The 13,913-nt window shown below is 49.1% G+C and overlaps 1 protein-coding gene across 1 annotated transcript; it reads right to left on the bottom strand.

The window, feature by feature from the left end:
• Positions 1-1,153: 1,153 nt before the first annotated feature.
• Positions 1,154-13,200, bottom strand: MKS1 (MKS transition zone complex subunit 1). The gene is made up of 17 exons (XM_012568614.5): positions 13,050-13,200; positions 12,761-12,977; positions 11,831-11,986; positions 11,336-11,433; positions 11,011-11,139; positions 10,583-10,687; positions 9,763-9,871; positions 8,853-8,909; positions 7,908-7,950; positions 7,349-7,411; positions 6,209-6,279; positions 5,385-5,448; positions 3,805-3,912; positions 3,181-3,314; positions 2,405-2,487; positions 2,217-2,314; positions 1,154-1,742 (listed from the first exon to the last, which is right to left on the bottom strand). Exons 1-17 carry the CDS (start codon positions 13,121-13,123, stop codon positions 1,636-1,638), a joined length of 1,716 nt encoding a protein of 571 aa, XP_012424068.5. The 5' UTR covers positions 13,124-13,200; the 3' UTR covers positions 1,154-1,635.
• Positions 13,201-13,913: the final 713 nt, after the last annotated feature.

Genomic DNA, 13,913 nt, shown 5'->3' with positions numbered 1-13,913 from the left:
GCTGGATTCAGTCTTGGACAGATACCCATTCAGCTGGAAGTTCAGCTGGCTCTCAAAAACCCATCATAGCTCCAGTTTGCTCAAAGGAAGAAGCAGACAAAGCCCCAGAGAAACCAGCTATGCTGCTGCAGCTGGTGTAGCCAGAGCTGGGGGCTGCCAGCCATGCATGGAGCCCTGAGTCTCACTGCTAGACCCACTCTGGGACACCCAGGAACCTGCAGCAATTCCTGGCCTGGGCCTGCTGCAGGCTTCTCTTGCCCTCCCCTTTCAGTTCAGGGGTCCCCTGTCTTGTTAACTTATGCCCACCCATCCCAAGCTCTTGTGCACCCACAACAGTCCTTCCTCTCACTTCTCCTGTTGATTTTCCCTGTATGGGCACCCCTCTGGTGAGAACTGTAGGGACAGTTCCCTGCAGTGACCTCCTCATGGCTCCAGGGAGGACACCAGTGTCCCCTCCTGCCTGTCACCAGGGCCCATCTCCTGTTCAATCTCCCTGTAAATGCATGACCCCATTCCAGCCATAGAATCATAGATTCATGGAACAGTTTAGGTTGGAAGAGATCCTAAAGTTCACTTCATTCCAATCCCCTGCCACAGGCAGGGACACCTTCCACTATTCCAGGTTGCTCCAAATCCTGTCCAACCTGGCCTTGGACACCAGCACAGCACTGTCAGTCTGCAGGGAGCTATGTTACTCTGAACTTGAGGCAGAAATAAAAATATGGGGGGAAAATGAGAAAATAACAGAAGAAACTGGGTAAAGAGTGGGTAAACACAAGCTTTCTCAGGAAGCACCACAGTGTTCTGCAATCAGAGATGCAACAGCAAACCACCAACAAATATCAACCTCAAATGAACAGCTTGAACAGTTCAAAGTTCAGCTGCTGTGCAAATGTTATCAACTGCTCTCACTGTCTGCAAACCTTCCAACCCCCAAAAGCTCTGTGGTGAACTAAGGGGAAGGTGTGTTTCCAATTGTGCTCCTGAACAAAGAAACTTCCTGCTTGCCACTGCAGAGCCAGACCTTATGGACACACGAGAAAATGCAGAATATAATCCTTTTGTCCAGTTTTCCATTTGTCTTCCTTTGCTTTAATTTAATATATTACATGTGGCAGAGAGCTCTCTCTCTAGGAATGAATCAGTCTTAAGGTAGAGGCGGATGGATTAATTTTACTATTGATTGCTCTGTACACAACAGCTAACAACAATTATCAGCATTTCTCAAGAAGTTATCTAGTCATTCCATTAATCTCAAACAGCATCCATGCCTGGACCTTCAGCATCACCCTCTTCTCTAAGAAGAAAACTAAATTTACCAATGTTTCTCATTATTTCCTTTTCAATCCCTGAAAAGGTGTTACAGGGTTCACAGGTTCCATGCCAGTATTTCAGATGAAATTTGACAAATTGTCTGGTAACAAAGGGCCCGGGAAAAAAGGGCTCCTTCCACAGATACTTGTGGAAATGCAAATTCTGGGTCTGGAGGTATTCTGAGCTTCCTTCCCCATCCAAAACAAGCAACAAAGGAAGGGCTTCTGAAGCTTCCAGGCACCAGCACTAGGACTCCCACTGAGGAGTGGGATCTTGTTTTGGAGGGAGGATGGCAAGTGCTCCAAGCAGCAGAGGTGACACTCATGGCTCCAGTGACTGGGACACAGCAGAGGCAGAAGTGTTGATGAGGTCCTGGGGAAGACTCTCCCGCGCTTCCTGCATCCGGCGCCGTGCCCGCTGGAAAGCCTCTACAACACAGAGGGGACAGCAGGCCAGAATACATGAGATAGCCTCAGGGAAGGGGAGGGATGAGTCTTTTCAGGGAACATCATCTCTCCTGGTGCAGGATCCCACTCCCCCTGAACAGGTTACACCACCAAAGCACCTGGTGCTGCCCCACCTGCTGCTCTCCGATTTCTGTACACGATGGAATCAGAGAGAGCCTGTGTCTCAGTGCTGCCAGCTCTGCCCAGTGCCAGGCAAGACTGGGCAGCCTAGTCCAGGCTGTGCCCTCACACAGTGGTTATACCTCCTGCCTGCTCAGAGCTGATGCCTCCTGAAGTTTCCAGCTCAGAGCAGAACATTTAACCTCTGCCATGGACTTTGAGAGCTCACAGGGAGGGGAATCACTCCCACAGTAATGGATTATCCTGAAATAGCCTGCCCACTCTGTAAAAAGGGAGCCAAAGTTCACCAAGACAGAATGACACTGAAGGTCCTACCCAAAACATTGTAGACAGAGCTCTGTTGGCTGAAGCCTCCCAGCCGGTCCAGTACACTCTGCATGCGCTGTCTCAGGGCACTGTTCTCCAGAAAGGCTCTGCACAGAAGGACACCAGCAGGTCAGGGCTGCCAAAACCAGCACAGGAGATGGAGTTGATGGAGCTCATACTCGCTTTGCTGCACTCACCTGGACTGCTGCAGGCAACAGAGCCGGAATGTGACGCTCCCTGTGGTCTCTGTCCGGAAACCAAAGCGGCTCAAGCGCTTTCCCTGAAGGGATAGCGCAGGTTAGAGTAACCCCACAGTGAAAACAAGCATGTTCCACCAGACCACAAACTCCTGTGGGCAGAGTCTTCCCTTCCCTGCAAGGCTGGCAAGAAGGGCACATAGTTCCAGGCTGTGTTGAGGGCAGGATCTAAACACTTGCAAGCTGATGATGCAGTGCTTGGGCAGGGTTCCAACAACTGCTTCAGGGCTTGTTCCCACACAGAGGTGCCACTAACATCACCCTGCTCATTACACCAGCAGCCACCTCTGCAACTTACTGAAGAACATGAAGTTTCTACCTGCCTCACACCCATTAGATTCTTGCTTCAGGGTTCTGTTCTGCAAGGTGTTCCAGGCATAATACAGCCCAAATTCCTCACAGAAACCAAGGAGAAGCCTACAGACCAAATGCTGAACTGACAAACACTGTAGAGGCAGGGGTAAGCCCAGGCTTTGGTCCCTGCTTCCCTACCTCTCTGAGCTGCTTACCCTTCAGAAGGCACAGCTCTGCCTCAGTGTTTGCTCATTCCTCTGCCCAGGATTACAAGAATCACAAAGCAGACATTTCTTTAGGGAGAAGAACAGGAGCAGCAGCTCATCATTGTTCAAATCTGGTTCAGGCTGACCACAGACACCTGAACCCAAGAGCAAAATGCACCACATCCTGGCAAGAGGCTGCTCTGCAGCTGAGCCCACCTTGAAGGTCGATGGTATCCGGATGTAGGTTAAGTCCTCCAGCTCAGGAGATCCCCCAATGAAAAACCTCCTCATTTCAGCAACGGGTCCCAGACCCACAGGACGCCAGGTGGGGATGGTGAGCGTGTGGACACCTGGCCCAGGACAAGAGGACAGCTTAGCTGCTGTGACCTGTGATTTATTCAGTCACAGAGGACAGCAAAGGCAGGTGGATACCTGCTGACCCAAGCCACAGCCGTCTAGAAATAGAAACACTGCACAGTATCAGAAATGTTCTAAAAGCATGTTCCCATTGAGTCAGCCCATTCTAGTCACACAGCCAATGCTGCAAGTACCCTCTGCCCAACAGCAGCATCTCCTCATAACACACAGGGGTCACTCCAGATCCCACGTGGGACACAGAGGGTTACTGCCATTGTACAGACGGATGCACAGCATCACCTCAGAGCTTTATCACACCAGATGTGATGATGGCAGTATCAAAGGATCAAGGGCAGCAGCTCCAGATGAGCCTCACATTCTTTGCTGCACCCCAGACAGCTGACTGCACCAAATCACTTCCCAAGAGGAATCACTCAACTCATTCTCCCAGACAATTACCACAATGTCCCAAGGATGCTTTACCTGGACATGTTGGCAACACCAAGGACCCATATCCTTCCACACGATACCTCTGCCAGAAATCCAGGGATAGGACCTCAAAGTAGAGAACAGGCCACTGAGGGAGACTGTCTGCAAGATGGGGAGCAGGTCACAGCTTTGGGAAGGAGACTACCAGTGAGAAAAAGAATGCTAAATGCCCAACTCCACTAGTAGAAGCCAAAGAATCAGAGAATCATTTAGCTTGGAAAAGACCTCCAGGATCATCGAGTTCAACCTGTGACCAATCCACACCTTGTCACTCAGATTAGAGCACTGAGTGCCACCTCCAGTCATTCCTTGGACACCTCCAAAGATGGGGACTCCATCACCTCCCTGAGCAGGCCCCTTTTAGTGCCTGACACCCATTATGGGAAGAAATCCCTCCTAGTCTCCAGCCTGAACCCTCCTGAAGCAACTTGAGGTTTCCTCTTGTCCTGCCCCTTGTTCTCTGGGAGTAGATCCCAACCCCCAGCTGGCTCTACCCTCCTGTCAGGGAATTGTAGAGAGTGAGAAGGTCCTCCCCAAGCCTCCTTTTCTCCAGGCTGAGTCTGTCCAGCTCCCTCAGCTATTCCTTGTGCTCCAGACCCTTCCCCAGTTCTGTTCCCTCTCTGAACACACTCCAGTACCCTTCCACCACGGTACTTTCTGTATTTCTTCTACAACAATTAACAAAGAGTTATGGTTGATTAGGTTCCCCAATAAAAGTTGAACCCTCAGATTTGAGGCTGAAAACAGAATTATTGAAGATAAAAAATTGGGAAAATTCTTTAAGAGCAAGTCCAGAGTGGGCTGTCAATTATCTTTGAGCAGACAAGATAATCTTCAATGAACAATCTGAAGCCAAACAGCAGAACCAGTTTATCTCCGACCTTTCCCATTGCCATTGGGGGAATATTAACTTAGATTTTCCTACATATCTCCAAGCATTTCTTTTTTCCACAGTGAAACAAACCCATTGTGTTTCTTCTAGTCTGAAAATTCATTAGTGTTGGTTGAATACCCAGATCCAAAGTGTACATTGGATTCAAGTGGCAAGGCATGCCACAGAGCTGTCCCTAGCAATTGTATCCACAGAGCAATAGGATTGGTGAAGAAGCAGCAGGAACAGGCAGCAGAGAAACCCAGCTTAAAATAGAGCTGAAGTTTCAAAGTGACATGAACTATCTAGGGATTATACAGGTCACTGAGCACATCTACAAATGTAAGACTCAGTACAGAGTTTTAGCTGCCTGGTTCTCCAGCTGCAGCATCCCAGGGCTCTGTGCAGGCACAGCAACGTAGCCCTGCACTCCAGGTTTAAAGAGACAAGCCAAGATCCAAGTAGCTTTCCAACTGGATAAAGCTGCTTGCAGCCTAGAAACAGGGCAACATCAATGAATCCATAAAAATGCTAATGGATTCCTGAGCAGGGCAAACACAGGATGTGTCCAGGGGCTGTGTGGTGACAGGGTGAACTTTTGTTGAACCAGAAGCATTTCCCTCTGTCCTGTCACCTCCAACAGGACAGACAGTATGACAGCTACAGTGAGACCAAAGGATTTCAGAGTAACAAGGAAACACACCTTCATCTTCTTGGGTGTAAAACATGTCCACACTGAAGGGATAGCAGAAGTATGCCACATTATCCTAGAAAAAGAACAGGGCAGAGATCAGATTCCTGGACAAAAGAATTTATCACCAGCATTGCAGAGGGCATAGAGAGCTGGGAGAAAGGAACTAATGGTAGAAAACAGGTGATGCTGCCCAAAAAGATCAATTCCATCCCACTAACAAACATGTGACTGCAGGATGGACCTGCATACACTCCCTAGTGCCATGTCAATGGAATAGGATGTTGAAAATAAAGGAAAAGGGGAGTGACACACCTCAAATGAAAACTCAGTCAATTGCATAACTACAGGGCAGCCTCAAACTCCAGAGAAGCCAAGCCAAGCACAGTACCTCAAACAATGGTATTACTAAAATGTTGTATGTAATTATTTTTGTAATATGAAAACATATAAAACACATTAAAAAGCTGATAAAATTCTAAGTCGATGTACAGTCTCTGCACATTCATGCCCCAGGCAAGTTGGAACAATGCTTGGTTAACTCAGAGAGAACTGGAGAACACAAAAATCAAAGATCCAAAGGCAATCAGTCAGCAAGTATGAATAAAAAAGTGAGATTCCAGAAAATGCTTGGGAGTAGCTTTATTTGGTTTAGTTTTTGGAGATGGTGGCTCCTTGAAAAAATGACAAGTATAATTAGAATTAGGAGAATCCCAAATATGCTCCGGTCTTGAAAGGAGCCCCCAACTCAGGACATTTTCTGAATGCATGTGTAGCTTGTTCCACTCCAGAGACTGCCTGTTCAAATGGCTCAGCAGGTCTGAAAGTGTCCTTACCCAGCCCACTGCCTTGGTGGCACAGGTCTGTGTCACTCCTGAGAGCTGCTGGAACGGGGAGCTTGACCACTCTGCAGGGGACAGGAGAAGATGAAGGCTTGGGGTGAGGCCAAACTCACAAACCAGAACAGCTCAAAGGAGAATGTCAGTCCCTGATGACTGGGGTAAAAAGTAATGTCACCCACCCTGACATTCATAGAATCATTAAGGTTGGAAAAGCCCTCCAAAATCATCTAATCCAACCTGTGACCTATCCCCACCTTGTCAACCAGGCCACAGCATTGAGTTCCACGTCCAGTCATTCTTTGGACACCTCCAGGGATGGGAACTCCACCACTGCCCGGGGCAGCTCCTTCCAGCGCCTGACCACCCCTTCCATAGAGAAATTCTTCCTCAAGCCCAACCTGAACCTCCCCTGGTGCAACTTGAGGCTGTTTCCTCTTGTCCTGTTACTTGTCTGTGAGCAGAGCCTGACTCCCACCTGGCTGCACCCTCCTGTCAGGGAGTTGTAGAGAGTGAGAAAGTCTCCCTGAGCCTCCTCTTCTCCAGGCTGAGCCCCCCCAGCTCTCTCAGCTGCTCCTCATATGACTTTTCCCTGTCCTGTTCCAGGCTCTGCTCTTTAGAACACCCTGAACTGTCCATGAAAAGCATCATCTCATGTCAAAAGAAAAGCAGAGACTTATCTAAATGTACTGAGTAGCAGAAGTGGTATCTTGATAGATATATCCAGAGAGAGGAGGCAGAGCCATAGCTTTAGGAGAATTAAACATGCAGCAGGATATGCATGTAAGTGCTGTGAGCCTTATTAATATTATTATTATTATCCATCAAAATTTAATATGTTAATATCAGCACAAAGCATGATGGCAAGCACTGAAATCAGACAAGGTCACTGTGGTGGGGAGCACAGGAAGGCTGTTCTCAGCCAGATAAGGAATTAAGTTTGGCTAGACTGGTCACCACCACCTCTGTGTCCCAGCCTGAGCTGAGTTCTGCCATTTTAGCTCTGAAGGCCTCTGACTAGATCCCAGCCTCAACATTAATTTTTGCTGACTCCCAGCAGAGCTGGTCTGATGGACCAGCCAAAGCTTGTTTCATCTCTTCCACTGCTGTGATGTGGCTGGGAACGTGAATACTCACGGTTAGGCAGCTCCAGGAAGAAATGCACATAAAGGTTGTCATACTCATAGCCTTGAGCTGAAACTGAGAAGAGAGAAATTAATTTCAGCTGTTTGATTGCATACAAATTATTCCAGCATTCACTGTAGATTTTTGGTAGAGCCACCACCAAGAACCTCATGAAAAATCAGTTACTGCAGGAAGCTGGGAAAAGCCTTCAAAGTAACAGGAGATAACCCACAGAGAAGATTCCTCCTCCAGACTAGTCCTGTCTCTGTCTCACTAACCAGATGAGGGAGTTCACACATTTAATTGGTTTCTTTGGGAAATTAATAGATATTATAGCAATCTGCTTTCCTATTTTCAGACCTAGGCCTTCTTAGAACAGCTACAGCATTTGTAACCTCCAACCTGTAAATGCCTCTCAAGGGATTAATCTACAGGAAACAGGGAGGAGAAGGAGAAAGTAAAGGATTCTAGGGTCTCTTGAATCTAGGGATTCAAAAATCCTTGGGTCACACCCTCAGCCATCCTAGCACACCCACATTGGCCCCTATTAGTGTTTAGAATAAAGACTCACCTATTTCTCCATTCACAAGAAGTCTCAGAGTACCAGGAAGAGGCTGGAAAAATTAGCAGACAAACAAGATAAAGAGCTGAACAACCACTGGTGCAACCTCAACAATTTCTTCCCAACAATATCTCACACAAGTATTTCATGGGTTTTCGGACATGAATGATTTACTGTTCTGGCCAGGGAGGAGGCATGATTTGTCCTATCACTTCCAGAAGTGTATAGTCCAACTGGAAAGAGACTCTAAAGAGACCAAACCCCCCAAAGCCCAGCCTGCAAGAATTTACTGTTCTGTAAATAAGTGTCTTACAGATGTCAAGATCGATATAACACACAGTGAGAAGTCACTTGCAGAAATCACAGCCCTGCTTCTGTCATGTTCCTGCATTTGCCCAAGATGAGGGAGCAGGGGGAAGCACTGAGACACTCTATCATTGGAAAGCACAACTTTCACTGTTTTGTATTGTATTTCACTGATTTGTATTCACTGTATTGTCAAACAATATTTGAGCAAAAAAAATATTGCAGTTTGGATAATTCAGTGAGAATGGAAACTGCATGAGTCTGAGGGGCTGTTTATTTGCACAAAGTGGCACATAGAGCTGTTTGACACTGAAGAAGTTAACAGCAATCACTGTCCCTGAAGACATAAACCCTCTTTCCGTCTCAAAGCACTACAGTCACAGGCCTTGAGGCACTGCACACAGCCTAACAGAGACTGTAGTGTTCAGCAGGCCCTGAACGGGCAGGATGGATCTCCGCAGACCCCAAATCCACTGCCACTTGTCCCTTCTGACCCACTTTTCTGCTTGAAGCCACAAGGTAAAAGCTGCCAACCCCAGAGCAAAACAGTCTTTGGAGACTGTGCTGCATGTGCAAACTGTGGGAGGCAGGTCACCAGACCCCAAAGATAACAGAACTCCACTCCCTGCCAGTGCCTCTGGAACTCACCATTTCAAAGTCTGAGCCCACGAGCCCACTGAGGTAATCCCTGTGCCGCCCGTACAGCTGGGAACACACACAACAACAACAAAAAAAGAGTGCCATTTAGATTATATCTGCTGTTATGTATTGCAAAACTTTAACTGTATGTAATTTAAACTCAAATCATTACCAGGCTTAGCATATGTGGGGTTGTTACAACACATATGGAGAATGTAAGTATCTAATAGAACACAGATGTATAACTGCTAACACTGCACAGAACTTCAGATCTGGTTCTCCAAGACTAGTTTTAAGGGAAAAGAAGCTCTGAAGAATTAGATCTTAAATGATAGCTGAAAAACACAGGTACAGACTATTCCAAGGAAATGGCCAGGCAGAGATCAGTGTCATGAAATCATGATTTCCTTGGTGACCACAAAACCAGTAAGGAAATGCACAAGTAAAAATCTAAACCAAAAAGTACTTTCATAAACTGTCAAGAGACAAAAAGTCAATTCAGAAAAATCAAGACGTGAAATGGGATCCTAATATCCTGGGACATTACAGGTAACAAGACATCATTTAATAAATATACAGGCAACAAGAGGAAGATTAAGGAAAGGGTTTGCCTACTGCTCAAAAGGGAAGGAAAAACACTGGCAGGTGACACTAGGAAGGCACGGAGTTGAGTGGTTTCTTGCATCAGTTCTCACTCTCTAAAGCACTGCAGCCAGAGGCAGGACAAGGTCTCTTTAAGGAATAAGGGATGAAGCAAAGATATTTGCTGCAGTTCTCAGATCCCTGACCATGACGAGGCTCAGGGCAGTGACATTTTGAACCTTCAGGTGTGCAGAGCACCATCAGTTCCATCTCCATGATGATCTGAGCTGCCTCTGTTACTCAGAACTCGTGAATATGCTCTGTGGCCAGTACTTACTTCTCTGAACACACACTGCTCACGCTCCTCCTCCTCAGGCTGCACCTGGGCAGATGCATTCTCAATAGTGTATTCCCACACCTCTCGCTTCTCTCCATCCAGCTCAATCCTGCAGAGCCCCAAAACACATGGGAAAAACTCCCCCATTATGCAGAGAATAATGGCATCAATGGGGCCCTCCTGACCCAGCAGTGTCCCCTCTACCTCTTGCAGTGAGACAAGGGCACTCACAGCTCTCTCCTTGCTCCCAAGTACCTGCCAGCATCATTCCCTCAAAATGGAAGACTTGCTTGCATCAGCCACGTGCATAACGTAGTTTTACAAGGGAGGTAGTGATAGAACAAGGAGGAATGGCTTCAAACTGACAGAGGGCAGGGTTAGATGGATACTAGGAAGAAATTCTTCCCTCAGAGGGTGGTGAGAGCCTGGCTCAGGTTGCCCAGAGCAGCTGTGGCTGTCCCATCACTGCAAGTGCCCAAGGCCAGGCTGGATGGGGTTTGGAGCAATGTGGAATACTGGAAGGTGTCCCTGCCCATGGCAGGGGGTGGAATGAGATAGGCTTCTAGGTCCCTTCCAAGCCAAACCATTCCACGATTCCATGATAACCTGCAACCCTAGAGACTTGCCCCAAAGCCCCACATAGCACACACACAGAGACACTGAGCGTAAGCACACAATAATATTTTTCTAGAAATCTCTGAAACAAATGAAATATTTCTCAATTTAAGTGATGATCCCCTGCCTGAAGGGTGACCAGGAAACAGCCATTTCAGCCCCTAGTCCCCAGTCCCAGGAGAGGTCCCAGCCTTGTCCCACTCACCTGTAAGCTCCTTTGGTGCCATTGAAGTCAGGCTTCACTGTGATCACCCCATTGCCATCCACCTTGATTGTGCAAAGCACATTTTCGTACTCCCTGTGACCAAGTCTGAAGGAGGACACCAGGAAAACACAGTCTAAACAGAGAACATGGACTCTTCTGCTCCGGAACAGCAGAGCTGGTAAAGGAACTCGGTAAAGGGGTACAGAAGGGAGCACATGCATACTTTCCTACATTGGTTTAGAAGCCTTTTAGATGTATATACTCAGCTATCTCCCAGCTGAAGAAAGTGGCAGAAAGAAATTGCAGCCCATGTTACTGAGCTCTTGGAATTCTCCCCCCTTAACTAATGAAAGAAACAGGAGTTTTGAGTAAGGAGGAAAGATGGATTTTCTTTTGGAAAATTATGACCACTTCAGAATTTTACTTACTTCCCATAAGGTCCCAAGTCCCCCATGATGTACATGGTCTGGACAGGTGTGTTAATTACATGATTGTTCTTTTTAAATTCTTCTGAAGGTTCCCAGGTGATGATTTTTGACTTCAGAGAACTTGCTTCTCTGTCAACAAGAGAACAGCACCAGTCACAGCTCACCTCAGCAGCACCAAACCCACCATAATGAGGAGTCACAGTGCTGGATTACACGTGTGACACAGCATGGGCCATCAGCTCCCACAGACCAGGCTGACTCACAGCTGGGGCACCAGCACCACGAAAGCTGCATGAACAAGCTCCAAGCCCAAGTCTGAACTCACACAGGCCTACGGTCCTGTCTTCTCCTCCTCACATTGGCCATCCTCTCGACCAGATGTGATGGCACTTCATGATCCAAGTCAGTTACCTTCTGGCAGAGCTGGAAGAAAAGACAAGAACTAGCTTAACTGGACATCTTTCCCAAACACAGCTCTCCTCTTAGAGGAGGGAACAGATATGCACACAACCACATGCAAGGACAACTTGCTAAATGACTGCAGAATTCCTTTGCTGTTCTGGTGGCAAAATACAGCTCACTCCAGCCAGCAAGCTTCCTATAGAGCAGTGCTCCTACAGAGCCAAGTCCCTCTGGCTGTCCTGACCACTGCTCTGAACCAAGGACATCCCACCCCAGGTCTGAGGCGCCAGGGGAAACTGCTTTGCAGCAGTGTGTTCTCCTGCACTCAGGGTATCTGCCCAGCTAAGAACAAAGAAATGCTCCCTCTGCAGTAGGACTGGAAGTTTTGACAGAACACTGAGTAACTAAGAGCTGGTACCTCCTCTAGGTTGGTGAATCGGTCGTGGTCAGTGTAGGTGAAGATGCGACAGTTCTTCCGACCTCCAGCCTTCTCCAGTTTCCGGATCTCCTCATGGTACTGCCAGTCCAGGGGAGTCTGGCAGGCTGACTCATTCAGGTACAGATCCACCTCAAACTGACAGCACCAAAGGTAAAGCACAACAGCTGCCTTTCACCAGCTTTGGCAAAGCCACAAATATTTTTCAGCTTTTTTCCAAAGCCACCCCAGACACAAGAACCTTTGGGAATCCCAGCAAATAACCCAAGCTCCAGAGCAGCTCCAACACTGCTCATGCATGTGGCAGCCACCAGCACCACCGATGGCCACCTGGAAAGCCTTGGGTTGGGCACAGTAGCTCGCCCTGAAACAAGGAACCTGCAGTGAGGTGCAGAAAAGGGGGTGTCAGGAAGCTCCTTCAAGCCTGTCCAGTTCTGGACAGGACAGGAGACACGTGGAGCTCCTGGAGCAGGTTCAGCAGAGGGTGACAAAGTTCATCAAGGAACACCTTCCTTATGATGAAAAGCTGAGGGAGCTGTGGCTGTTCAACCTCGAGAAGAGACAGAGGGTACCTGTCTGTCAGCGTCCGCAAGGAGGGGTCAGAGCATGAACGAGGCTCTGCTCCTTGGGGACCAGCAATGTGACAAGTGGAACGGGCAGGAACCGATACCCAGGAAGCTCCACCTGAACACGAGGAAGAACTTCTTCCCTGTGCGTTTACCAAGCCCTGCCCTGGCTGCCCAGAGAGGATGTAGAGTCTCCCTCACTAGAGGTATTTCAAAGCCACAGCTCAGGACACAAGCCCGAGCAGCGCGCTGTGGGGTCCCTGCCTGAGCAGGGGAGTCGGACGGGATGATCCCCGTGATCCCCTCCGATCTGACCCATTCCGCCAAGCCCCTCTCGCCCCCTCACCTGGCTGAAGAGCTTCTCCTGCCACCCCACCTCGACCTCCTCCTCCTCGTCCTCCTCCGGGGGTCTCCGGGCGCCTGCCCGAGAGGCCGCGGTGACCCGCAGCGGCCCCGCTCCCGCATCGGCGGCGCGGTCGGCCCGGCCCGGCCGCTCGGGGCCGGCCAGCGGCGGCAGCCGCGGCAGGAGAGGCCCGGCCGGCGCCACCCGCTGGATACGGACCCTGCGGGGAAGGAGCGGAGCGTCAGGACTGTGCGGGCCGGCGGAGCCGGGCTGGGGCCGGGCAGGCGCTCACCGTAGGCGCAGGTTGCGGATGGGGTCCCGGGAGCGGTACACGGCGCTGCCCCCGCGCCGCGCCGCGCCCGCCATGGCCGCGCTCCGGGGGAACCGCCGTGCCCGGCGGGGCAGCGCCCCCGAGCGGCCGGAGCCGCCCGCACAGCCCGGCCCGCTCCGCGCACGGAGCGCGCAGCTCCGCGTGAGGGGCGCTCCACAGCTCCCTGTGAGGGAGGGTCCCACAGGCCCCTCCGTGTGAGGGAGTGTTATAAATGAAAATTTGTCCAGCAAATTGATATGAAAAATAAAATGCTTATTTTGCAATCCAATTCTATCTAGCCAGCCGCAAGGAAAGAACAGAGCCGAGCCCGGGGTCGGCCCTGGGTGTGCAACAAGGAGTCAGCCTCAGCAGAGGTTTTCCTCCATGCCCACACATTGAGGCCTGAGGCCAAGATTTCAGCAATCAGTCTTTTCTTCTATTCAGAGTCTATATGTTAATAAGATTTTCTTTTTTGGTGATGAGGGAGAACAAATCAGTGTCTGGAGTTTGTTGAATCCCTTGATGAAATTTACGGGAATTCAGGAACGCTGTATTCATATGTATCTGCCTCAGGATTTCCATGATATCCATCTCGGGTCGTTCACAGGAACGATCAGCACCTGGGGTTTCTGTATCTCTCCAGCCATGGCCCATCTCCTGGCCAGCTGTATCTTCTTACTTGTAAATCAGTTTCCAATCTACACCCGGTCTCACCTGGGCCTGTGAGGGTGGGGGGGAATCCTAATACAAACATGTATACTCTAACAAATATTCAATATCACATATATCATATTAGAAATTGCGCGAATTATATCTACTACACATAACAGGGAGGGTCCCACACAT

Source organism: Taeniopygia guttata, chromosome 19, assembly GCF_048771995.1.
Source record: "Taeniopygia guttata chromosome 19, bTaeGut7.mat, whole genome shotgun sequence".
NCBI lineage: Eukaryota > Metazoa > Chordata > Aves > Passeriformes > Estrildidae > Taeniopygia > Taeniopygia guttata.
This window is presented reverse-complemented; position numbering and strand designations above follow the sequence as displayed.